Source organism: Epinephelus lanceolatus, chromosome 13 (genome assembly GCF_041903045.1).
Source record: "Epinephelus lanceolatus isolate andai-2023 chromosome 13, ASM4190304v1, whole genome shotgun sequence".
Lineage (NCBI taxonomy): Eukaryota > Metazoa > Chordata > Actinopteri > Perciformes > Serranidae > Epinephelus > Epinephelus lanceolatus.
Genome location: NC_135746.1, coordinates 665,505 through 693,051, shown reverse-complemented (window position 1 = coordinate 693,051; position 27,547 = coordinate 665,505). Strand labels below are relative to the sequence as shown.

General features: G+C 44.4%; 1 protein-coding gene across 3 annotated transcripts; it reads right to left on the bottom strand.

Moving 5' to 3' along the window:
- Window positions 1–216: 216 nt before the first annotated feature.
- On the bottom strand, window positions 217–19,808 carry LOC117270473 (inverted formin-2-like). 3 transcript variants are annotated; one of them, XM_078173604.1, is made up of 24 exons: window positions 19,669–19,808; window positions 15,481–15,621; window positions 15,109–15,370; window positions 12,453–12,568; window positions 10,073–10,232; window positions 9,926–9,959; window positions 9,708–9,849; window positions 8,488–8,620; window positions 6,570–6,839; window positions 6,207–6,515; window positions 5,965–6,095; window positions 5,806–5,867; window positions 5,613–5,715; window positions 5,431–5,516; window positions 5,098–5,198; window positions 4,663–4,733; window positions 4,255–4,362; window positions 3,978–4,048; window positions 3,649–3,769; window positions 3,219–3,383; window positions 1,678–1,762; window positions 1,455–1,577; window positions 758–1,216; window positions 217–670 (listed from the first exon to the last, which is right to left on the bottom strand). In XM_078173604.1, exons 2-24 carry the CDS (start codon window positions 15,607–15,609, stop codon window positions 621–623), a joined length of 3,291 nt encoding a protein of 1,096 aa, XP_078029730.1. In that variant the 5' UTR covers window positions 15,610–15,621; window positions 19,669–19,808; the 3' UTR covers window positions 217–620. The 3 variants fall into 3 exon arrangements, with proteins under 3 accessions (XP_078029730.1, XP_078029731.1, XP_033503994.2); XM_078173605.1 differs by having other exon boundaries at window positions 6,207–6,401; XM_033648103.2 differs by having other exon boundaries at window positions 6,207–6,839.
- Between the last annotated feature and the right edge of the window lie 7,739 nt (window positions 19,809–27,547).

Genomic DNA, 27,547 nt, shown 5'->3' with positions numbered 1-27,547 from the left:
AGACATTGAGACACTGAAACACTGAGACATGGAGACACTGAGACATGGAGACACTCCCACCACCCCTGAGAGAGCAGTGTCACCCACAATTGCGGCCACTCTGTGTTCAGACGGGCTGAGCTCCTCCTCTCAATATTTCTATTGATTATATTTCTATAATTAATTTACCTGCTAATTATTGTCTCAATAAACTGAAATGAAACTCTAGTCGAGGTCTACAATCAGATTGTTTTTATTATTGATCAACAATCGATGTAAAAACCAATAAATGATCAATTTATAATCAAACACAAAAACAACAGATAATCACAACCATTAATTGATTAGTAACTGATTGATCAGAGTTTACTGATAAAATCACATCAGACTGACACACACACACACACACACACACAGACACACACACACACACACACACACACACACACACACACAGACACACACACACACACACACACACACACATGTGACCAGGTTTTGTTCTGTGTTTCTGACAGATTCAGTCCTGTCGCCATGGAGACGAGTCCCTCTCTGTTCACCTGGAGGAGGAACCACAGAAGAAGACGACCCTCAGTGATGTCAGCGTGCCCTCAGTTCGTCCTGTCAGGCTCTCTGTCACCTCAGTGCGTCACGCAGCCTTTCTTCTTCTGGTGTTTGGCTGCGGCTCCTCCTGCAGATCAAACACACTCTGATTGGTCGGTCACAGAGACGACAAGAAACACTGAGCCCGTCACAGAGCTGATCACTGACACGTTACCTGCTGAACTGGTCCTGGACTTCTTTGCTGGTTCTGGATCATCGCTGGTTCTTCTCACCTCTGATGATGTGACCTCCTCAAAGTCAGACTCCTCTTTGTGTTCTGCGGACTCCTCCGGTCTGAGCTGGACCTCCTTCTCTCCTGCAGGACTCCTGTCCCTGGTCTTGGGGTCAGGACCACAGGAGTTCACCTCAGAGTCCTGGAGTCTGGTTCTGATCGGGTCCTGCTCGGTGTCAGCAGCAGCAGCAGCAGCAGCAGAGGTGGATGGTTCAGAGGGGTTCTGGTTCTCTGAAGGGCTTCTGTCAGTCTCAGCTGACCCTGGTTCTGGTCTTGATGTAGCTGGTGGATCTGAGGGGGTCTGGACTGTCTCTGTTGGTTCTGCAGGCTTCTCTGATTGGCTGGAAACAGTCATGTCGGACTCGTCCACAGCTGCTGACCTCAGTAGGCCCACAGGATGATCTGACGACCACAATACAGGCACAAACCTTATGGTCAAAGAGTCCATCACAGTCCCCCACAGTCTACCTCAGTCCCCCACAGTCTCCCTCAGTCCCCCTGAGTCCCCCACAGTCTCCCTCAGTCCTCCTGAGTCCCCCACAGTCCCTCAAAGTCCCCCTGAGTCCCCCACAGTTAGTCACAGTCCTCCTCAGTCCCTCACAGTCCTTATTAATCCCTCACAGTCCCCCTCCGTCCTCACCGTGGACTCTGCTGCCCCTCTCAGCTCGAGGTCTGGTCTTCTTCAGGTTGTAGCCCTTCCTGATCTCAGCCAGCAGGTTGTCGATGATGCAGCCTTCGTCCTGGTTGGACACGTCCTTCCTGACTGGAGGACAGACACAGACACAGAGACAGAGAAACTTTAAACTGCAGAAACATGTTTTGTTGAAATATTTAGTCGTCTCAAATGACAGACTTTGACTCACTGATCTTGTTTGTGTCTCCTTTTTGTTTCCTGTCCTCCTCCTGCTGCTTCCTCCTCTTCTCCTGCTGCCTGCGAGTCTCGTTCTCCTGACAGGAAGTCATCAGTAACGACAGGAAGTCAGCAGATTCATCAGAAATCATACAGCTGTTAGCATATACATATATACATAGACGCCGCATTGACTGCCACTGCCTATCAGAGCCGACGTCCTCGCCAGCCGCCATCTTGGATGGGTCTCGCTTCGCCTCCACAATGCATTCACTTCTATTGAGGAAGGAGCTGTATGCACAAGTAAAATAGCATAACTCACTGAATTTTTAACTGATTTTCACGCGGTTTGGTTTGTTACAAACGGCACACATATAGTTATGATACAGGATGCTTTCGTACATTAAAAATGCGGGATTTCATGCTTTAATACTTTCTGCAGATAGCAACAGCATGTTATTTAGGTCACAACACAGTTCTTTTATTCACCTCATATACATCATATATATATATATATATATATATATATATATATATATATATATATATATATATATACACACAGTATTTATATACTGTATAAACACAATATACACAATACAAAACATAGTATAGCATATTATGTATAGCACACCTTTGTGCACATATTCACTTTTCCACCAGCTGTGCTGCAAATATCCCCTGCTGCTCATCCTTCTGTATCTTTTTTCAAATTATCTTGACCACAGTCCCATTTTCATAGTTATAATACCAATACCGAAATTAATTTCAGTGTTTATGTAAATATTGAAAATGTTTTTTTACTACTTTTGAGGGATCACAGCAGTCAGTGTAATAAGAATAAGAAGAACTTTATTAATCCCCAAAGAAAATTTCAAAGAAGTCTGTAAGATCATCTATTTAACAAAGAATTATTAAGTCTGATGGCTGTGGGTATAAAAGAGAGTGAGTGTGAGAAATAAACTCAATCAACAATCAAGCTTTTCTTTATTAAAATATATTAATACATTTACTAATATGCTATACTATGTTTTGTATTGTGTATATTGTGTTTATACAGTATATATATATATGTGTGTGTATATCTATATCTATATATCTATATCTATATATATATATCGCACTCTGGGGTTGAGGTGAATAAAAGAACTGTGTTGTGACCTAAATAACATGCTGTTGCTATCTGCAGAAAGTATTAAAGCATGAAATCCCGCATTTTTAATGTACGAAAGCATCCTGTATCATAACTATATGTGTGCCGTTTGTAACAAACCAAACCGCGTGAAAATCAGTTGAAAATTCAGTGAGTTATTCTATTTTACTTGTGCATACAGCTCCTTCCTCAATAGAAGTGAATGCACTGTGGAGGCGAAGCGAGACCCATCCAAGATGGCAGCCGGCGAGGACGCGGCGTCTACGTATATATGTCTATGGCTGTTAGTGTCCTACACTGCTCTGTGATTGGCTGCTGAATTCAGTGCTCTGTGATTTGCTGCTGAACACTCTACTCTCTGATTGGCTACTGAATACTCTGCTCTGTGATTGGCTGCTGACCTTGATGGCTCTGAGGAACAGGCCTCTGAAGGTCTTGATGGTGCTGAGGAGTTCGTCGATGGAGAAGCTGCTGCTGTCTTCACACAGGTAGACGGCCAGGTCCGTCCTCTTGTCTTCCACTGAGGACAACAGCTGCTGCAGCTGCTCACACATCTGCAGGCTCTCCTGAAAACAGGCCACAGGAGAGGACCGGATCAATTCAACTGATCAATCAATTCATTCTTGGGTCTGAGTGAACGTTTATGCCAAACTTGAGGAAAACCCCTCACGGCCTTCATGAGATATTATGTTCACAAGAATGGGATGGACGGGTCGTACGTACGTATGGACGGACAGCCCCAACACTAACGTCTCCGACCCGGAGACGTTAGCGTTGAGGTAAACACATTAATGTCTGGTGCTGCAGGGGGCGGAGTCAGTGCTGCCGTACCTGTATGACAGACAGGAACTGCTCCTTCACGTCGTCAGATGAACACGAAACTTTCTTCTCAGAGTTTTTCAGCTGTTTGATCAGATTGTTGCTCTCAGACTGAATCGACTCCAGACTCAACCTGCAGACGCAAACACACCACCCATCACTCCACCCGTCACTCCGTCACACACAAACACACCACCCGTCACTCCGTCACACACAAACACACCACCCGTCACTCCGTCACACACACCACCCTGACGTTAAAGATGTTCTCCTGAACAGACTCCTCACTCCGTCTGTTTTACCACAAACAACAGAGACACAGTCGACTCTGATGAATTTACCCAGCAGCCTTTTCACAGATCTCCAGGTCATCGGGCAGGTTCAACAGGTCGGGATGGTTCTGCTCCGCCTCCTGTTCATCACACAAACAACAACAACAACAACAACAACAACAACAGCTGATTCATGAGGAGCTGCAGCAACATGATGCTCTGTAAAGTGTCTACTCTCTATCTTCATAATTAGCGGGAAAATAAAAATGTTCTGGATCAATACTTCACAGATCAGTTATTGATTATTTCCATCAGTTAACAATCGGGTGTTGTTGCAGAGTGTTACCTCCAGGATGTGGTGCAGCAGCGTGATTCTGGACTTGTTGGCTTTGGTTTCTGTCAGTTTGAGCAAAGTGCTGATTTTAAAACCTTCGGCGTTCCCCGTGTGAGTCCCCTGAAGTGATGACATCACACAATGACTGATGACATCACAGAACAAGTGACATCATAACAGATTACATGAAATCACACATCTTCAGCCATCTGACGGGTTGAATTGTCTCTGACCTTTTAAGGAAGATTTTATTCATGTATTCACACCTGACATCCTCAGACTCATATTAATAACAATAAATATAAACACATTTGCACAGCACATTATATTACGTATAATATTTTATATTTTATCACCATACAAACAAAACTACACTGAGATATTTCAGATAAATAAATTGTACTGTGTGAATGTTCTCACATAGTTGAGAAAGTTTCCGACGCTCAGGATGAGTTTACAGAAGCTGGGCAGACGAGTGCTCTCCCTCACACCTGAACACACAACAATATTAATATTAATACAGATGATGACAGGTGGAGGTGAGACAGAGCAGAGGAGACTTGTCTTACATTTCAGTTCAATAACCAACAAACAGCACATTAATCACATGTGGAGTTCCTCAGGGATCAACTGTTGGTCCTCTTCTGATCTCTCACACAGTTTATTTTGTCACCTTAATTTAACCCTAACCCCCTGTCCCACTGCTCTGATGAATGAATGAATGAATGAATGAATATATTTTAGGGCTAATCAACTGAAAAGTGTGCATGCAAGTGTTAAGACATCCTCTGGAGACACAAGAAACTGAACTGAACATCTGTGTGTGTTCAGTGTGTATTTAGTGCGTATACAGACTTTGACAGGCTCGGTCCAGCAGCTCAGCTTTGGGCTTCAGATTCTCCAGCAGACAGCTGCTCTCCTCACACAGCAACATACACTCAACCCTCAGAGAGTAACTACAACACACACACACACACACACACACACACAAACATTTACAGCCACACACTAGGTGGAGCTGTTGTGTAGCTAACGGACAGAGCTAACATCAGCATGCTAATATCTGAAGAGTGAAGGATATGTAAGCATATGTAAATATCGCCAGTTAGCTTAGCATTGTAAACTACAGTCATCCCAGGTGTGACTAATGACAGTGTCTTATTTGAGCATTAGGTGGCGCCATTGTACCTGGGGACTTCCAGCAGCTGCAGGTAAAACTGATCCGCTGAGGAGAACTTGTCTCTGTCGGCCTGATGAGACCTGAGGTTTTCTATCTGAGGAAGGACAGGTGGGGTGAGATATGAGTCGGTACAGCACAGGTGAGACAGTTAAAATACAGGTGTAAAGAGGTGTTTTGGTGTCAGTGTGACCTCGTGTTTCTCCGGCAGCAGTTTGATCAGCTGTTTCAGGACCTCCACATCAAACCTGGACCGGTCTCCTCTCCGGATCAGAGACACAAAGTCCTCATGAGAGCTGCAGGAGAGACAGGCAGGAAACAGGTGAGTGTGATGTCACTGCAGAGATCTGTTTCTAATGGCTGACAGACTGACTGACAAGAATCACCATTTGAACTGCTTCAGGAAGATGTTGAGGTTCAGACTTTTCTTGGCATCGATGAAGGAAATCTGTAGACGAAGTTAAACAATGAGGAAAAGAAGACAGAGTGGACATTACTGCTGCTGTCTGTCTTCGTCAGGTGTGAGACATGTAAAACTGTCGTACCTCTTTGGGCTCAGTCTTGGCTTTGGTTCTGGTCTTGGTCTCAGTCGGAGGGAGACTGAAGAGCTGCTCGATGCTGCAGTAATCCGGTTCCACCGACTCTATAGACGCTGATGTCCACAAGGACTGATGAGCTACGGAGAGACGGATGGACACAAGTGATCCACGTATGAAGACCAGAGACCTGGATCAGACCTGGTCCACACAGGATGGACTATATGAAGGTAAAACCTCAGGACACTCACCTGTCAGCGCTCTGGACGGAAGTTTCTGCCAGTTCAGTTTCTTCATACGGAGGGTGGGGCAGGGGGCGGAGCTGTAGAACGACCTGCCCAGAGTCTGAACTGTCTGGGGTACGATGAAGTCACCTGGGGGAGGGGGAGGGGCTCCCATACCAGGTAAGGGTGGAGGAGGGGGAGGGGCTCCCATACCAGGTAAGGGTGGAGGAGGGGGAGGGGCTCCCATACCAGGTAAGGGAGGAGGAGGAGGAGGGGGAGGAGCTCCCGTACCAGGTAAGGGTGGAGGAGGGGGAGGAGCTCCCATACCAGGTAAGGGTGGAGGAGGAGGAGGGGGAGGAGCTCCCGTACCAGGTAAGGGAGGAGGAGGAGGAGGAGGAGGAGGAGGAGGAGGGGGAGGAGCTCCCATACCAGGTAACGGAGGGGGAGGAGGAGGAGGAGGGGGAGGAGCTCCTGTACCAAGTAAGGAGGGAGGAGCCTCCACTCCAGGTGAGGGGACAGAAGGAGCACCTGGGGCAGCAGAGGGACTGTCTGGTAGTTGAGTCTGAACTGCCCTGTCGATGGTTCGGATCTTCTGATTGGCTGAGAAGACCTTCCGGGGGAGGAGCCTCTCCAGCAGACTGTCAGCAGAATCTAAGTCGGCTACAAACACACAGGTGTTACAGTGACCACCTTTCAGCAAGGCAACAACATTTTGGAAAGTAACAGCTGTTTCACACCAAGTGCAAATTTATGTCCAAAAAATCTGCACAGAAACATATAAAAACTTTTTCCATGGATTCTCTTGAACGCCTGCTCAGCTCTGTGGATAGTTCACGCAGAGGAAAAAATGTGTTCGACCAATGAAATCCTTTGTCCCTGGTGATGTCACAGCTTCAGACCATTGCTGCCAAAATGGGGAATGTCTTATAAATGTTATAAATGTTGTCTTATATTTTGTTGATAACTTTTGGAAAGTTAAAGCTGTTTCACACTGTTAACGTGACAGACATCAAACACGCCTAATTATTAAACCGTACCAGGTAAGGGAGGGGGAGGGGGAGGAGGAGGAGGAGGAGGGGGAGGCCGCCATCAGACCGCCGGGTGCTCGTCTGTCAGACCTTAGTCGCACAGTCCTTCCCTGGCTGGCGTCATGTAGCACTCCATGCTGCTGTCATATTATGATGGCAGTAGACCTGGGCATATAACGCTATACCAGGGTATATAAACAGGTCGGTATAACTTTATAACTTCCAATTCTGTCAGACATACAGATGAGCGACTGTACTGAGGATGTTCTGCATGTAGTTCACATTACACACCACCAGAGGTCAGTGTGGTGCAGGAGGCAGCTGAACTGACTGCAGGGACGGCGCAGCACAAATACTGTCATGCACCGTGTACCCCAGTGACACGCAGTCACGGAGGGGTGATTGTTCATCAGATCGTTAGCTCTGCTGTTTGGAGCAGCTGAGTGGTGGAGTTGTTACGTTAGCAGACGTCAGACATATATCATACATGTTATGTACAGATTCTCCCAACAGACCATGGAAAGAGAAGTGAAACGTCAGGAGAATCTTCGACAGAGAGAGTATCTCGGAGAAACCAGACTTTGTGTCAGTGGATGTCTGTTTGGTTGTATGGACACATTTTGGAGGAAACTCGTCACTGAATTGTTTTTAATGTGGAACACAGCAGTGGTGACTCACAGCAGACCTGATGTGCAAAGCTGGAGACTGAACCGGACTCACACCAGTTTTCAAAGCAGAGGAAACAGACCCCAGGATATTTAGATCCCCGACAGTACAACATGAACCCATTACACTGAATATGATTTGAACCTGGTCCTGGATCAGGTATTGATTCCCCAGAACACCGTGGACCCATGAAGACCTCCACTGTTACCCCTTTCCACCAAATGAGCTCTGGTTCTTGAACCAGTTCTGTTCAGGACTCATGAAACCGTAGTGCTGTCCAGTGAACCAGCCAACGTCTCCACCAGTTTTGAGCAGAACCATTGTGGTCAAGTAAACAGTGGTTTTTATCCCCAAAAACAACCATGAACCAGTCGTTAATGAGACTCTGTGTCTCAAGACTTCTCCGTCCTCTCTTTACAACCTGTGAATATGACACGCCCACTGATGTCGTCACAGTTTGCACCTCAGGTTCTGAACCAGTTTATTTATGAACAAAATGCTCTGAACAGATCAAGTGTAGGAACCTAAACAGAACCGGTTGCATGTTGTTGGGAAGGAGTTTGTGAGGACAACATCCTGGTCACTGATGTTTGGATACGAGCGTTCAGACTTACAGTCCTGGGACAGCAGCGTGGCGCGGTCAGCCAGCAGCTCCAGAGCTAACCACACCTCAGCTCTGTCCGGATCCACCAACAGCAAGGCCTGGAGGATGGACAGCAGCTGGACAGAGGACGGACTGCTGGACATCTGGACAGACAGAGAGACGGACGTATGAGTCTTTGCAAAATGTGGTTTGGCATCAAATAGCTCCCAGACTGAAAGAGGTCAGAGCTCTGTTTTACAGGTGGAGGTGAAGGTGGTGTTTAACCTCCGGAGTCCTCAGCTTTGGTTTGATTGAGCTCGTTGGGATCAGAAGAACCTGATGAGTATAAAACACTACGCACTGTCTTTGAACAGGAAGTAGATTTGTAATTAACAACGTCCTCATATTGGGACGACGGGTTTATCTCTAACAGTCACAGCGTGAAATAAATGACAAAACAAAGTCTTATGATTTGTTCAATGTGTAACTCTGAATGAGTTTTCCTTCATTCAGACTCCAAGCTGGGAATGTCCTTTTGTCTGTCTCACCTAACTGGCCCCAGTGTCCTCACATGAGACAATAATAGAGTAGAAAGATGATAATAAAGATACTAATTTAGTAATGAGACACTAATTAAGTCCCAGTGTCTTTAAATGAGACATTAATAAAGACCCAGTGTCCTCAAACGAGATGATAATAACGTACCCAGACAATAAAGACGTCCTGATGTCCTCATACAAGTTCTTCCTATTTAACAGCGTCTTATCTTGTTCCTGTTGCTGAAATTGGTCGCGTGTTGTCATATCAAACCACAAACATTATTAAACATATATGAGCAATTTTGAACCATAACATGTGATCAAGTTTTGTCCACGTTTGTGTCGGGGTCAGCTGCAGACTGACTCGGCAGAGATGGCGGCCATCTTGTTTTTACATGGTTTAGTGAATTGTGGTCTCGCTACCACCAGATGGCACAAAAAGTGTCCAGGGACGAGGACAACGTGTCCGAGTGCAGCAGGATGAAGTGTAAGGAGCAGCAAACCCAATGTGCCGTCCTCACACAAGGACACAGGGTCTCAGGAGGATAAGGTAAAGTGGAGAGTTAGGTGAAGATGTTGAAGTTGAATGTGGAGGTGTTGGAGGTGGAGGTGTGGAGGGTGGAGGTGTGGAGGGTGGAGGTGTTGGAGGTGGAGGTGTGGAGGGTGGAGGTGTTGGAGGTGGTGTTGTTTTGCAGGTGCAGGTGAACCTTACCTTGGTAAAGAGCGAGGTGAAGACCTGCTGGTGGCTGCTCATGTCGATGCCTCCGTACAGTCTCTCCATCTCCTCCTCGTCCATCGTCAGAGAGTCCTCGAACGCATCACATTGGATGTTCAGGTCCTCGTCCTCCGTCTCCCTGGAGACAGAGACAGACTGAGGTCACACACTGAGGGACATCATGTTGATTATTGATTATTAATAAGAATCAGTACCTCAGTCTGGGCAGGACGTCCAGCAGCTGCAGGCCTGAAACAACATGTTGTCAGTCAGAACAAAACCCAACCCTTCTTTTCACATTGTTATGTTATCATCATCATCATCATCATCATCATCAGTGACGTGTTGAAGGATCGTCGTACCGATGAACTCCTGTCGCAGGCGGTCCCTCCTCCTCAGGTCCTCTTGTCCCAACAAGAGGACATTGACGACGCTCATCAGCGTCACCATGTACGGGACGTTATCGGTGCCGTGCAGCTCGTTCATGATCACACTGAAGCGATACTGCTGCTTCTTCAGACTCTGGACACAAACACAGGACGTCGCACAGCTCTTTAGATTCAGCGGAGCACAAAGACAACATCAGAAGACATCTGCTCTTAATGAAACTATTAAACCAGCCAAGTTCCAGCCAAGCTGACCTTTGACCTTCTGACCTTCATTATTTCATCCTGTTAGACAGTTGTGTCAAGTTTGGTCAGAATTAGTGTTTAAATTCTTGAGATATGGACAGAAACATGTTTTGTGAGGTCACACTGACCTTTGACCTTTGACCACAAAATTCTAAGTTTATTCAGTTTATTCTTCAGTCCAGGTGGACGTTTGTGCCAAATCTGGGATGTCCCCTAAAGGCATTCGTAGATATTGCGTTCAAGAGAGATGGACACCAGGTCACAGTGACTAGATTTCGGTGGTCAAAGACCAAGTTCATCGTAAACTCCACGTGGACGTTTGTGCCAAAGACAAAAGACAAAAAAATGAGACAGAGGAGAGGACAACCCTGACACACAGGGCTCACGCACATTTTCAAGGACAAAATTTCCAAACTTTTCCAAGACTTTTCAAGGGCCCATGATAAAGGTTTTGTTCTTGCCTCACTAACCTGCTGTTTCTCATGCGCATCAGATTTAAATATAATTTCAGGTGGCTGTCGCACAGGAAGGGAGTGACACACCCAGGAGGAAACAATGCGACGTACACCGTGCTCAACAAAACATCACACATCGACAGCTGCAGGAAGTTAATCTGCCGTTATCTTACAGAACATGGAAGGTTCCACACAGAAGACCACTGCAACTATTTCTGTACACACAACAAAATTCCACGAGCTTTTCAATACTTTTAGTGACTTTGACTAATTCCAGGACTTTCCAGGCCTGGAAAATGTGATTGTGAAATGTCATGACTTTTCCAGGTTTTCTATGAGCTCAGAGGCTGAGGGATCTGTAGGTGATATTTCAGGTGTTTGGCTGAGGTGCAGTAATAAAACCTCTCTGGCCGACAGGACGGCAGAAATCTGATATGTGGAGAGAGTTGTTGTTCTCCCACAGGAGAGGACGGACAGGTAAGTTCTTGCCCACCTGATGACAGTCTACCATCATGCCACAGCTCTGTGTAGAACAAGCCTGGGCGAAGTCAGTACCAGGAACACGCCCGACTTGTGAGGTGTTGTGAGGTTTGTTGGGAGTCTTATCAGCAGTCACACCCTGCTGTCACACACTCACCGATAACTCCACAAAGAGAAGCTTTCAGAGCTGAACCTGTTCACATGCCTGTGTCACGGCTGCAGGTCACTTTCATGTGGATTAAACTGTGCAGCAGTGACGGCGCAGATTTCTTTACATCTTATCAATCGTAATGTTTCACAGAGACAAACACAGACTGAGCAGAGCTGAAGTATCTGATGTTGTTCATCTGACACTCTGACAGGCAGCAGGAGACTGGACGACTCAAACATGTTTCACATAAACACACAAACATCAGATTTTGTAATAATCTAGACGGCAGTGGAGAACAGACAGGAAGTGCACACCAGACCTGAAGTAATTTGACCTTTCCATCTGGAAGCAGCTCAAAGCATCTGTGAACATGTTCAAGCAGTTGCTGAACACATTTGTACAGCGCCCTCTTTTTAGGCGTGGGCCATGTTTCACAGGTATGATCACCATCTTAGCTTAGCATGTTAGCATCAGGGCTGACGTGAATGCTTCAAAGCTTGATTGTTGCCATGGCAATCACCGTTCAATTGAATTAGATTTAGAATTGCTCCCTTTCTATGTTTACACATATGTTGGAACCATATGTTTGATTTTAGTGAAATGTAATATCCCGCCACGCCACTAGGTGGCTTACGTCACTGGCTGAGGCAGGACATGGTATTTAAGTTCATGCCAGTGTTCAGAAGCAAACAGTTTATATGGCTGTTGTTATTATCCGGACATTATGGACCCTGGCGATGATGATATACAGGACTGGTAAAGATTGGGACGAGTTTCTGAGAACACATCTAAACTATTCAGCCGGTTAGCAACCAGTAGCGGTTAAAGTACAGGGCTGGTCACTACAACATGTATATGTATATGTATGCTTATCATGCATCAACATGAAATTATTTGATAGATTTTATGTGATCACTGCACACTTTCTAGATGTTTTGGTTTCAAGTCTGATTTCTGTCTTCACCCCTCATCCAAATAAAAGCTAAAGTATCTGTAACGTGAAGAGCTGACTGTGTGTGGTTACCTTGTAGTGGTCGAGGGCGTCCAGGGCCAGGTGGTGTCCCTGAGGGTCAAACAGAGCGAGGGCCGCCAGCAGCTCAAACACCTGCATCTTCACCATGACGTTAGACGTGTCCAGAGCTGAGGGGACACATGTGAACACAGGGACAGGTCATGTGACTTCCTAACAGCCAATAGGAACTCACAAAGTAAAAACATGAGTCAGGAGTTTGATTCACCTGAAGAACCAAAGAAAAAGGAAGGAGGGCAGATGGAAGGACGGATGGACCAAAGGAAGGAAAGAGGGACTGAAATACTGGAACAAGGACACATGGGAGAATGTAGGACCACTAGGAAGAGAGATGGACCAATGGGAAGAGAGATGGACCAATGGACAGAGAGATGGACCAGTGGGAAGAGAGATGGACCAATGGGAAGAGAGATGGACCAATGGGAAGAGAGATGGACCAATGGACAGAGAGATGGACCAGTGGGAAGAGAGATGGACCAATGGACAGAGAGATGGACCAATGGACAGAGAGATGGACCAATGGACAGAGAGATAGACCAATGGACAGAGAGATGGACCAATGGACAGAGAGATGGACCAATGGAAAGAGAGATGGACCACTGGGAAGAGAGATGGACCAATGGGAAGAGAGATGGACCAATGGACAGAGAGATGGACCAGTGGGAAGAGAGATGGACCAATGGACAGAGAGATGGACCAGTGGGAAGAGAGATGGACCAGTGGGAAGAGAGATGGACCAATGGACAGAGAGATGGACCAATGGAAAGAGAGATGGACCAATGGAAAGAGAGATGGACCAATGGACAGAGAGATGGACCAATGGACAGAGAGATGGACCAATGGAAAGAGAGATGGACCAATGGAAAGAGAGATGGACCAATGGACAGAGAGATGGACCAATGGGAAGAGAGATGGACCAATGGACAGAGAGATGGACCAATGGGAAGAGAGATGGACCAATGGACAGAGAGATGGACCAATGGAAAGAGAGATGGACCAATGGGAAGAGAGATGGACCAATGGAAAGAGAGATGGACCAATGGACAGAGAGATGGACCAATGGGAAGAGAGATGGACCAATGGGAAGAGAGATGGACCAATGGGAAGAGAGATGGACCAATGGAAAGAGAGATGGACCAATGGGAAGAGAGATGGACCAGTGGGAAGAGAGATGGACCAATGGACAGGACATGGACCAGTGGGAAGAGAGATGGACCAATGGAAAGAGAGATGGACCAATGGAAAGAGAGATGGACCAATGGGAAGAGAGATGGACCAATGGACAGAGAGATGGACCAATGGGAAGAGAGATGGACCAATGGGAAGAGAGATGGACCAATGGAAAGAGAGATGGACCAATGGGAAGAGAGATGGACCAGTGGGAAGAGAGATGGACCAATGGACAGAGAGATGGACCAGTGGGAAGAGAGATGGACCAATGGACAGAGAGATGGACCAATGGAAAGAGAGATGGACCAATGGGAAGAGAGATGGACCAATGGAAAGAGAGATGGACCAATGGACAGAGAGATGGACCAATGGAAAGAGAGATGGACCAATGGGAAGAGAGATGGACCAATGGGAAGAGAGATGGACCAATGGACAGAGAGATGGACCAATGGGAAGAGAGATGGACCAATGGGAAGAGAGATGGACCAATGGAAAGAGAGATGGACCAATGGAAAGAGAGATGGACCAGTGGGAAGAGAGATGGACCAATGGACAGAGAGACGGACCAATGGGAAGAGAGACGGACCAGTGGGAAGAGAAATGGACCAATGGACAGAGAGACGGACCAATGGAAAGAGAGACGGACCAGTGGGAAGAGAGATGGACCAATGGAAAGAGAGACAGACCAATGGGAAGAGAGATGGACCAGTGGGAAGAGAGATGGACCAATGGAAAGAGAGATGGACCAGTGGGAAGAGAGATGGACCAATGGACAGAGAGATGGACCAATGGAAAGAGAGATGGACCAGTGGGAAGAGAAATGGACCAATGGACAGAGAGACGGACCAATGGGAAGAGAAACGGACCAATGGGAAGAGAGACGGACCACTGGGAAGAGAGATGGACCAATGGGAAGAGAGATGGACCAATGGAAAGAGAGATGGACCAATGGGAAGAGAGATGGACCAGTGGGAAGAGAGATGGACCAATGGACAGAGAGATGGACCAATGGGAAGAGAGACGGACCAATGGGAAGAGAGATGGACCAGTGGGAAGAGAGATGGACCAATGGACAGAGAGATGGACCAATGGAAAGAGAGATGGACCAGTGGGAAGAGAAATGGACCAATGGACAGAGAGATGGACCAATGGGAAGAGAGACGGACCAATGGGAAGAGAGATGGACCAATGGAAAGAGAGATGGACCAATGGACAGAGAGATGGACCAATGGGAAGAGAGACGGACCAATGGGAAGAGAGATGGACCAATGGAAAGAGAGATGGACCAATGGACAGAGAGCTGGACCAATGGAAAGAGAGATGGACCAGTGGGAAGAGAGATGGACCAATGGGAAGAGAGATGGACCAGTGGGAAGAGAGATGGACCAATGGACAGAGAGATGGACCAATGGGAAGAGAGATGGACCAATGGGAAGAGAGATGGACCAATGGAATGGAGGAGGTGACCAGATGAACCCACCCTGGGTCAGGGTCCTGACGTAGCCCTGGTTGTCCAGGATGAAGTGCAGTCCTTCTGATGAGTTCATGACGGCTCGGATGCAGGCAACGCACGTCAGCTGCAGCAGAGCGTCAGCGATGCGAGAGCAACCACGACCGGACAGACGTTCCAAAGCCTCCATCAACAGGTCCAGACCCCGCAGCTCCAGGAACTGCACCATCCAGGCCTGATCGCATGCCTCCAACCGCCGCCGCAAACCAGAGTAGTTCACCACTGTGGGAACCTGAGGGGGTGAAGGAGAGGTCAGACTGAGACATGATGGTTAAACATGGAGCGGCTGCTCCTTTAACAGGAGAACTTCCTGCAGTGTCCACCAGGTGTCAGCAGTCCTACCTGCAGCAGTCTGATGCAGAGTTCGGGGTCAGCGTTCTCCAGATTCGCCTCCAGCGTGGCATCAGGGTCGTGGGCGGGACTTCCTGTCACCCGGTCCTTTACTGTCCCCCATTTGGTTTTGGCTGCCATGATGACGAGAAGCTGCAGAGAGACGAAAACTTTTATTGATCTTAAAACATCCAATCAGCTTCTGCCTGTTGGTCTGATGCTCACTGATTGGTTTTTATTTTCAAGATTAAAATCATTGTTTTATTTTTTTCTCCACTGATTTATTGTTTGATCTATTAAATGTCTGAAAACTGTGAAAAATATCCAGATACGCAGTGACTGCAGAGTGAGCGCTCTGGACTTTCTCATCACTCTTTGGTACACACAGCTGCAGACACACAGGACCAGAGACTTTCCACCGTCAGACTCTGAGAGAACACTGTCCTCTCTCTTCTGCTGGGAATCTACAGCTCACAGACACTCAGGGTGTTTTCAGCCGTCTGAACAGACTCAGAGCAGTGACTCAGCATTTTTTGTGCATATGTGAACACTCCAAGAGAACTCAGACCCCTCTGAAGAGAACCGGCGAGGTTCAAGTCCTCAGTGCAGTTCACTGAACCTGTGACCTGAACACAAAGCGCTCCAGGTTCACTTTGCTCTCTGCCGTCGTATTCAGCCCTCTGGATCACATGATGGTGACCTGGGACACCTGAAAAACAGATGAAACCATGTCGGCCTGTAACGCTGACAAGGACGCAGGGCGAGGAGCAGCTTGGTCCACGGGAGATGCTGCACATCTCTAGATGTGGAACGTAGAACACATCAAACAGACACACTCAGGGTCGAGGGCTTTAATAACCTCACTGCAGCGTTGGTCCACTTCTTGGCGCACTTTCACAGGACTGAGTTTAGTTCATGTAAAAATGAGACTTTTCACGGTACAATAAAATGTCAGAAAATAAAGTGGTTCAGAGGTTTCACAGAGTTGATCTCATTATCATCAGACTGATCGTTAAAGGAATGAAAACATGAGGGTGAGTTTGGCTGAACAAATGTTTTATTACTAAAACTGAAACTTCAAACTTTAAAACTTTAAATGGGAAAAAACAAGTTGTTGAATATTTGTATCGAGCAGATGAATCTGATTGGACTGACATCACTTTGAGTCGAGCACAGACGTGATGACTCATGATATACAGTGAGAACTTTTCTTGTGTTTCAGTCTGAAGTGATACATGAACTTATTGTTGCAAAGAGCTGACGCAGGATTTCAGGATCAGTGAAGAAGAATATTTGTGTCAGCTGATCGTCAGTGTTTGAACAAACCATCATTGTCCTCTGACTCTGTGGTATGTGTGTGTGTGTGTGTGTGTGTGTGTGTGTGTGTGCGTGTGTTATAAATGTGCAGCTCAACATGTTTCTTTCTGCTGTTTTCATGTGAAGCTCGTCAGCTGAAACGGTCTGTTAATCCATCGAGTGAAAATCAGTCTGAAACTGTTCCCTCGTTCTTTGAGCAGAGATAAAAAACATTTGCAGGTTCACAGTCACAAACACTTTGTCTTTGTCAAACTGAAAGTCTTTGAGTTTCTGACTCAACAAAGTGGACTTTGAGAGAAACTATGAACTGAGCCTGTTTCCTTTCTGTCACTGCACGTTAAACACTTCCTTCTGAAAGTGCAGCTCAGCAGCTTCCTGTGGGATTGAAGACTGAAATAACGTTCAGTTTGAGCTATAATAAAAAATAACTGCTGTCTGGTGACTTTTGGGTCAAACACTCCCACTGTTTTGTCTCTCAGGCGTGAACAGGTAAAGCTGTGATGACAGACGGAGGGGGTGGAGAAATTCCTTCACGCCAGCGGAGGTGTAGCTGATGAAGAGTCTGTTGGTCTGCTGATAACGTCTCAGTCATCATAACTTTATTTAGACCCAGTTAAATACAAACACTTGAAGAAGAGTTAAAGTCTTTATTTTCAGCTCAGTGTGTGTTTGTAAAGTTTGACTGAAACTTTTTTCTTTTTGCTGTTTTAAATATACAGATTCTGTTTTAATGACTTTTTTTCCTACTTTGTGCTTTTTGTTCTTCAAAAACAAAAAAATGAAACATGTTCCTGAGTTTCCTGATCCATGGCTCTGATTGGCCCCACGTGTTCAGGTGTGCAGAGACTCACCTTGTTCTGACTCCATCAGGATAATAAACAACTGACTGTGGCTCAACACATTTATCTGAAGCCTACAGACTGTCGCTGGACCAAATAATAACTGATTTATGTCTTTAGAATTTTTAAATTTTTTTGTTCTTTAAAAAAAAATTGGAAGATTTTTTTTTAAAATGTATTTTTGATTGTTGTTTTTTTTCTTTAAAGTGTTTGCCAATTTTTGAAGAAAACCAAAAATTGGGGACTGTTTTGTCTTTAAAACTTTCTGGTGATTTTTTTTTTAATTAGAAATTTTTGTTTAGTTTTTTAAATTTAATACGCATTAACCTTTTGAAGAATTATTTTCTTTAAAAATTTAAGACAGTTTCTGAGAAAACTAAAAATCTGGGTGACATATTTCTCTTAAAAAAATGTGTGTGTGGTTTTTTTGCTCTTTTAAAGTTTTTGGCAACTTTTTCCTTGATTTTCTTTTCTCTACATTTATTTGTAACTTTTTTAGTTCTTTAAAATGTTTAGTGAATATTGGAGACAGATTTTTTTGTTCTTCAACAATTTTTGGCAATTGAAAAAAAAAAACAACCAAGCTACAAGCTGCTCTGATAAGTTAAGAACAGTCCCTAACTTTGAAGAAATCACTGGCAAAAAACAAAACAGTTTCTCAACGGGCAGATTTTGTTGTGTTAGAAACTAAAATATGTTTTAAAAAGTGTAAAAAATCTGAGAACTAAACATCAGATATTATTTGTAAGACAGAAATGTTCAGTGAAGAAACAAGAAGAAGAAAAACTGAGTGATAAATTATCTCAAGTCAACTGAATTGAACACAACTGGACTTGGTTTTGTCTTAGAAGACGTTTCACCTCTTATCCAAGAGGCTTCATCAGTTCATGCTTGTCTGACTAGGCTGGAACTAGTCTGACAAACTGGTGTGGAAACAACCCAGGTATTTAACCTCTGTGGAGGTCTTCACAAGGCCAATGATGTCACTGGTTCATTAGTGCTCCAATGGTGTGTCAACTACAGTCACTGAAACTCCTGCTGCACCGCTGCAATTGGAGTCGTTAGAGTCAAATGAGGCCATTTGTGAACGACTGTTGTTTTTAGAGGTTAAGTTGTTAAACCTCCTGGGCAAGGATGAAAGGACAGCATTATAGGTGGGGGATAGGTGGTGTCGCAGACCTCCTCCTCCATTGAGAGATGGCTTTTCCAATTTCACATAGATGGCTTCTTTTTCTTTTACACCACCTTTACACCTCTTTTACACTCAAAGTCCGTGTTTACTGATTGATTTAAGAAGAAGAAGAAGGCTGGAAGTGAATCACAGAGACTGAATGTGTTCACTGATCATTATCAATGAGCACTCAGAAACATGTGTTGAGAGTGTTTCCTGAGGTGGAGGTTTCTGTGTGACCCACCCAGCTGACTGGCACTGTGCCCAGGCTCGTTCCTCCACCTCTGACTGAACCACACCAGACTCCATTTGAAATTCACTCAATTTAATGTTTGTTTGACCTTCAGCAGAAGAGCTCACAGACTACAACACAGCTTTAAACTCTGTCCAAACACAAACGGTATTATACTCAATTCTGCATCGTTAGGATTCACCAATAAGCTCTTTATTTTTATTAAACACATTTTTAAAAAGTCACCTGAAAACTGGTGCCGCTGTTTGCTGCAGTTCACCGCCGTTTGCTGTAGCGGATCCTGGTGTTACAGCAGCGATCACAGCGGATATTAAAGTCTTTTTAAAACGTAAATAAGACTGTGTGACAGATTGAACCCATGCCGAGTGACAGTGTGGTCCGGGACGGTTCACGTGTTGGGCTCGCTTAAATAAATCCAGAGGTGTGTTTTCGCCAAAATGCGGAGACGTTTTAAAATCGCAGTTTTTCAGACGAAGTTCGGCAGCAAGAAGAAGACACACACACATCACACATGACTTTATCTGCTCACAGAAACTCTGCCCCGTTAAATGGCACACACACACACACACACGCACACACACACACACACACACACACACACACGTTTATAATATATTTACCGTGATGCTCAGCGGGAGGCGGCTCAGCTGGATCCGCACCGTGAGGACCGGAGACTCTCTCCGTTAACACAGAGTTCAGCAGCGGACCGACTGTTGGTGACAGCTCAGCAACTCTGCGCTGAATCACAGCTGCAGTCCTCAAACACGTCCGCCTGATGTGGGCGGGGTCAGAGGTCACGGCGGTGCCAGCCGCCGCACACAGTTACTAATGTAACTCCGGTTCTATGAGTTCACACACTGACCACCACCAGTGACATCACACAGTAAAGCTGCTTCTTCTTCTACTGCCGGAAATAAATGATAATAAATAATGTTTCTCCTCCATCAGACTGTTGTGACGTGTTTATAAAAATGTTTATATAAATGATCAAAAAGGCAGTGTTTGGATCAGTGGAGAGAAGTTCAGTTGTTTTTAACTGTGGCTCATTCCTGCTGTCATCAGCAGACTTGGCGTGCTCACCCAAAAGTCTCAAAGTGTCACTGGGTCCAAAAAATCACAGCAAAGCAGAAAAACCCGACAGAACTCACTAATGAGAATAATTCTTTTAATATAGTGCAGCAGCTGTGAAACAGATGCTGCACTATGAGGACGGCTATGAGCTGAGAGCTCACCTGTGTTCAGCTCACCTGTGTTCAGCTCACCTGTGTTCAGTTCACCTGTGTTCAGCTCACCTGTGTTCAGTTCACCTGTGTTCAGCTCACCTGTGTTCAGTTCACCTGTGTTCAGCTCACCTGTGTTCAGCTCACCTGTGTTCAGTTCACCTGTGTTCAGCTCACCTGTGTTCAGTTCACCTGTGTTCAGTTCACCTGTGTTCAGCTCACCTGTGTTCAGCTCACCTGTGTTCAGCTCACCTGTGTTCAGTTCACCTGTGTTCAGTTCACCTGTGTTCAGCTCACCTGTGTTCAGTTCACCTGTGTTCAGCTCACCTGTGTTCAGTTCACCTGTGTTCAGTTCACCTGTGTTCAGCTCACCTGTGTTCAGTTCACCTGTGTTCAGCTCACCTGTGTTCAGTTCACCTGTGTTCAGCTCACCTGTGTTCAGTTCACCTGTGTTCAGCTCACCTGTGTGAGGACAGTTTTTCTCCTGAGGAAACAATGACCTCTTCTTCTTCTTCTTCTTCTTCTGCTTCTTCTTCTTCTTCTTCATCTCTGAAGTCATGTTTTCATCACCTCGGTCCTCTCAGACTTCCTGTTTCTGATTCCTGGGAAATGACAAGTTATAAAATTCTCTGTCATGTTTCCTAAACTTTCACTGAGTCAGTGAAACGTCCTGTTTGCTGTCAGGGTGTGTTCAGCTCTGTGGTGTAGGTCTGCTCTCTGTCCACCAGGTGGCGCTGACTGACCATCTAATGCTAGTTCAGATTTCTGTTCTGAAACTCATACAAACAGCTCATATTCAGATAAAGCTCATCTGCATATTTAAAACAACCCCTCAGAAACTTTTGATCCAAATAAATTAATTGTCGTGAGAAATGAACTGAAGAAGTTTCATGGTGAGATTTATTAGTTAAATATTCACCTGCTGTGTTTTATCATTTCACATCACAGATCTCTAAAGGCAGTTTTCTCAGAATGAGACATAAATGTTCATCTCAGTTTGATCCTGTTTGTATCCTGAAGGTTTTTACAGCCTGATTAATAAAACATCTTATTCATAAAAAAAACATTTAATCTAATGTCAGTGTTTCCTGACCTATGGAGAGATAAAACAGAAATCAAACCTCCCTCTGCATCATAACCAACGTGTGACTGAGTCATGAGCTTGTTTGTCTTTAGACGTCGCTGTGTTTGAATCGTTGTTGTTTTATTTGTTGCATTTTAATGTGCTCTGATTGGCTGCTGCCTCCCACAGGTCTCTAAAAGACATTTTCAGTCTCAGTGAGACTTCCTGCTTAAAATAAATAAATAAATAAATAAATAAAATCCATTGACTGTAATGTGTCAGCAAAATGAAGAGAGAGTTATGAACCTGACTTTATCCAGTAATCAGATTTCTGCTCTTTAAAATTATGCTAATAAATGTATGTTAATTAGTTTAAACCTTATTTACATATTTAAATTAAAAAAAGTTAAAGTGATAATTGTTTTAATGTGAGTAATGAACTGGTTTGATGGTTTCCTCTTTATTCTTTATTTATGTTCTAATATTCAGTGTGAACAGACGTCACTGTGACACTGCAGATATTAATATAAGATACAACTAAGGTCATCAATCAATCAATCAATCAATCAATCAATCAATCAATCAATCAATCAATCAATCAATCAATCAGTCAGTCAGTCAGTCAGTAACAAAACTGCATCAAAAGCTCAACAAACAACTTTTTCCACTGGAATAAAACAGTTTTTATTCATCACAAAATAATAAATGATAATAAACATATTGATCAGAGAAGTGACGGAGGATCATTCAACAGGTGTAAAGTGATCACATGATCAGTCACAGCCAATCAGAGACAAGGATTCAATCTTTCTTTATCAACAGTCGTCTCACTGAACCACAGAAATGATTTAAGGTCCAACACAGAGGAGGATTCATTAACCCCTCGCTGACTCATGACTGGAGAACTTTGACAGACACACTTAAATCCCCCCTTTAGACGTGTTTTAAAATGCGTCACAATACTCTGATGGGATTAATATTTTTACCACATAAAAAGTATATAAAAACTCTAACATGGGGCCAGTGATTTAAAAACAGAACATATAAAATCCTCCACAGCAGACACATGTTCACATGTTGAACAACAACGACAGAAAATACACCACATGACAGGAAATTAATAATCATATAAAAATAAAGACAGTAATCAAGTTGTTTAATTTACAAAACTCACACACATTTAACACAAATATTATAAATAATACAACAACACAAAAACAAATTTAAGCAGTTTCACCATTTTCTCTCTTTTAACCTCCGTTACCTGACCGAGACAGAAATCATGTCAGCTCCATCTTTATACACAACAACAGAAACCCTCTCGTGTTAAATACTTCTGTCTCAGTGCGAAAAATAATTCTGGATTTTGGACAAAATAAAGTTTGAGAGCACATCGGCCTGATTTCTGTCTCATGAGCAGAAGGTGACGAGCAGCTACAGAAGAAATGACGCAAGAAAAAATACTGCAAGAAATTTGTGAAGAGAGAAAATTGAAAACAAGAAAATTACAACAAACAGAAAATGACATAAAAAGTGCTTAAAAATGAAATTAAAGACATTCTGTAACATAATTTTAAACTTAATAATGATCATAAATAGTTTCCTCTTCAGATTTTTTCTTTACTCTGCTTTAAAATTTGTTTATTTTCTAAATAATCTCTGAATTGGGACATTTCCTGCCACGCTGCTCATCGCCTTTATAATGTTTTAGAAAGAAATCAGACCAGTTTCCTCTCAGCGTTCAAAGGGTTAAATATTTGTGAGACATGTCTGAGAGCAGCAGAAGAAAAGTGACGTCACTCCAGGTGTTAAAGGGTTAAAGGAAGCTGAGGAGAGGAAGCGTGACGGCGGCAGCTCACAGAGAGAAAACACATCACATTAAAATTATTAATCTAACTTTGATAATAAAACACAGACACAGAATCATCACAGCTCACCTGAGGGAAACACACAGTCCAGGTGAGTCCAGGTGAGTCCAGGTGAGTCCAGGTGTCTGTGTCCTCTGCCTGATGACAGTTCCTTGCCTCAGGTCCAGTGGTCCTAAACATTTCACAAATGTTGTTCAGTCCTGTTGAAGTGTTGAGAACCACTGGACCCGAGAGGACGAGCCGCAGAGTGAGACGCTGTGAGACGTGTCCTCAGGTATTTACAGCCTCGTCCTCCTCCCAGACTGGTCCTCTATTACCTGTCTGACAGGTGACACACCAGAGCTGTGGTCACGTGACTCGACTCACCTGTTCTGCCTTCAAGTTTATACACCTGTCTGTCTCACCTGTCTGTCTCCCCTGTGTGTTTCACCTGTCTGTCTCCCCTGTCTGTCTCCCCTGTGTGTTTCACCTGTCTGTCTTCAAACCCACTAAACTTTATTTGAACCCTTTAAAATGTGCCGTTCAGAAGCATCAGAGGGACCTCATGGTTTCTCCTGACTCCTCTGAGCAACACTTTGATGAACTTTAAATAGTACCTTAAACATAAGACCAAGATAAGGGGAAAAGTTAAGGAGAAGACATAAGGATGTTTTGTGAAACTGATTTGATTTAAAGGAAAATAATAATAATGAGAAACTTAATTTAAACAGCAGCTACGTATCGCACAGCACACGTGATCAGCTCTGAGTGTTTCATCTAAAACAGACAAACGAGGACATTCAACATTAAAAGGACATTTACACACAGTTTAAACAAAAATGAACTGATTCATGTAAAGTGGTGATCTGAGATCTGATTCATCCAAATCTCATGTAGAAATTCTTCTTGTGTTACTTTCAGGCCTCAGACGTCACTAACAATCTGAGCCTGTAACTCCCAACAGACACAGACTCACTGAAATCAGCATCTGTCAGACCCCTGAACGTCTCCTTGGGAGTTCACCTTACTGTGGGTATCGTCTGTGCCGGGTCCGGCCCACAGCTGGCCCACGAAATATTCACTTGAGGTGCAACTGGCTTTAAAGGTCTAACAAACATCAGTTTTAAATTAAAATCAGTTTGATTTAAAGGGCCAGTGTGTAATATTTGGCATGGTTTATTGTCAATCTGAATCTGAATATTCTACCCATTAATATGTTTATACAAGTGTATAATCGCTATAAAATAAAATTCGCTTGGTTTTCGTAGCCTTATAATTATGCTTTTATATATATATATATATATATATATATATATATATCAAGGGCCTTGCTTTAGAGAGGTCGCCATCTTGCGCCGCCATGTATGTACGGCAGACCGAGTGGACAATCCAGCCAGCCAGAGAACGCGTTTCACGTGTATAAATGAACCAATGAAGACAGCGGAAGGAAGGAAGAAGGAGGAGGAAACAGCAGAGTGTTAGTAGTTCGTCGATGGAGAGTAGTGAAAAGTTTTTTTAGTTATAAAGTTTGCGAATGGACCACACTTACCACGCAACAGGAGAGAATGAACCCGAACCGTCATCTGCGAGGAAAAGAAGACGCAGCTTCACTCCTTGTGATGCACTCTCTGCGGCGCTTTTCCTCCTGATGATATATCTCCCCAACGATGGCAGCAGTAGCACCGAATCCCATTCTGTGCATTCAGCCTCTCTTCTCACCTGCTCAGCATCAAACACATGGAGTTCCTCATCTGTATGCTCCGGCTCAAACAGGTATGGCTCTGGGTCTGTGTCCGCTACAAGAAACTCTTCAAAATCACGTTCAAAGTCGTCCATTGCAGCTACTATAGTCCGGAGATATCGCTAGGCTAAATAAACAGCTGAGCTCTGTTTACAGGCTACGCTGTCAGTCAGTGTGCGGGCTGGAGTTTCTGGAGTGCTCAAATAAACTGGCCTTTTTCCCGAACGCTCCTCTGGTCTCCTGCTCGTGAGGGATTCATTACAATATCGTAACATGGTTTAGATTTCTAAATAAACATTCACCTCGTCGCTAGATAGACCTACTCCTGAAAAACTCGTGCGCAAGGCTTTTTGTCCCTACGAGGCCACCGTCATTTACCCGACGGGAGGGGTGAGCGAGTGAGCCCTGCAATCTAGAATTTGACCACTGATGTCACTGTTTTCAACGGTTTTCAACCCATTTTACACACTGGCCCTTTAAAATCAGTTTGATTTAGAATAGATTGATTTAAATTAATTTGATTTAACATCAGTTCAATTTAAAATCAGTTTGATTTAAAATCTGTTTGATTTAACATCAATCTGATTTAAAATCAGTTTGATTGAAAATCAGTTTGATTGAAAATCACTTTGATTTAACATCAATTTGATTTAAAATCAGTTTGATTTAACATCAGTTTGATTTAACATCAATTTGATTTAACATCAGTTTAATTTTAAATTAGTTCGATTTAACATCAATTTGATTTAACATCAGTTCGATTTGATGAGTTTCCCCTCAGTGAGTGAGTTTCTGCAGGTGTGAAGAGGAGAACAAAGAGATGAAGGTGAGAACAGAAACAGAGGAACAGGTTGAACAGAGAGAAGCTGTGGAACGACGGGAATGAAGAAGAAGAAGACAGACGTCATTCTGCAGCTGGGCGTGTGTGTGTGTGTGTGTGTGTGTGTGTGTGTGTGTGTGTGTGTGTGTTGACAGTAATTAAGGAGACATTTAAAACAAATACGAATGAATAAATAATTTTGCTCAGCATCATTAACTCTTTGAAACTGGATCCACGTCACTTTTCTCGCGTTGCATCCTGATGCCTCTGATAAATATTTAACCCTTTCAACTCTGAGCTGATTGGTTTGATTTCTTTGAAAGACATGACGGGGAAAGGCAACGAGCAACCTGGCAATAAATGTCTCACACACTACAAGAAATTAGTAGGTCAAAAATTATATGTATGAAAAAGTGTAGTGAGACATGTGAAGACAGCTTCATGTCATATGATTGTGATGATGTATTCAAATGATGTTACAGAGATTTGTTTTTTACTTTGCTGTTTTTGTTCTGATTCAAATTTCTTTGTAACTTTTTTCTGATTTCTTGCTCAGTTTTGATTCATGTCTTCTGCAGTCTGTCGCCGCCTTCTTCCATAGTGCTGAAACAAATCATGCCGGTGTGCTCAGATATCGAAGGGTTAAAGAGTCACTTTGTGTATTTTCTGAGCTGCTGTCTGTGGGCCAACGTTTCAGACTTCATCACCTCATTCAGGCCGATGTGAGCCAGAGTTTGTCTCAGATTAATGAACTGATGAGACAGAACACATAGAAACAATTAAAGTAAAAGTAATCCAGTCATCTGCAGTGTGCATTAAAGACATCTGGGTGAACTGAGCCTTTGATGAGTCTCTGATGATGTCACATCCTTCAGACAGTGATCTGATGACGAAGCTGCTCAGTTTGGTTATTCTCTTCATTCATCTCAGAGAGGACACAGTGAGGACACAGAGAGGACACAGTGAGGACACAGTGAGGACACAGTGAGGACACAGAGAGGACACAGTGAGGACACAGTGAGGACACAGTGAGGACAAAGAGAGGACACAGTGAGGACACAGAGAGGACACAGAGAGGACAAAGAGAGGACACAGTGAGGACACAGTGAGGACACAGTGAGGACACAGAGAGGACACAGTGAGGACACAGTGAGGACACAGTGAGGACACAGAGAGGACACAGTGAGGACACAGTGAGGACAAAGAGAGGACACAGTGAGGACACAGAGAGGACACAGAGAGGACAAAGAGAGGACACAGTGAGGACACAGTGAGGACACAGTGAGGACACAGAGAGGACACAGTGAGGACACAGTGAGGACACAGTGAGGACACAGTGAGGACAAAGAGAGGACACAGTGAGGACACAGAGAGGACACAGAGAGGACAAAGAGAGGACACAGTGAGGACACAGTGAGGACACAGTGAGGACACAGAGAGGACACAGTGAGGACACAGTGAGGACACAGTGAGGACACAGAGAGGACACAGTGAGGACACAGTGAGGACACAGAGAGGACACAGTGAGGACACAGAGAGGACAAAGAGAGGACACAGTGAGGACACAGAGAGGACACAGAGAGGACAAAGAGAGGACACAGTGAGGACACAGAGAGGACACAGTGAGGACACAGTGAGGACACAGAGAGGACAAAGAGAGGACACAGTGAGGACACAGTGAGGACACAGAGAGGACAAAGAGAGGACACAGTGAGGACACAGTGAGGACACAGAGAGGACACAGTGAGGACACAGAGAGGACACAGTGAGGACACAGTGAGGACACAGAGAGGACACAGTGAGGACAC

What these genes read in the sequence shown, in the direction of transcription:
- LOC117270473 (XM_033648103.2), bottom strand. Translation starts at nt 15,609, where the DNA reads ATGGCAGCCAAAACCAAATGGGGGACAGTAAAGGACCGGGTGACAGGA. An exon ending in TCCGTCCAGAGCGCTGACAG is followed by an intron (nt 6,096 to 6,206) that starts GTGAGTGTCCTG and finishes GTCTCTCCGTAG; the next exon opens with CTCATCAGTCCTTGTGGACA. An exon ending in GTCCAGGACCAGTTCAGCAG is followed by an intron (nt 671 to 757) that starts GTAACGTGTCAG and finishes TTTGATCTGCAG; the next exon opens with GAGGAGCCGCAGCCAAACAC.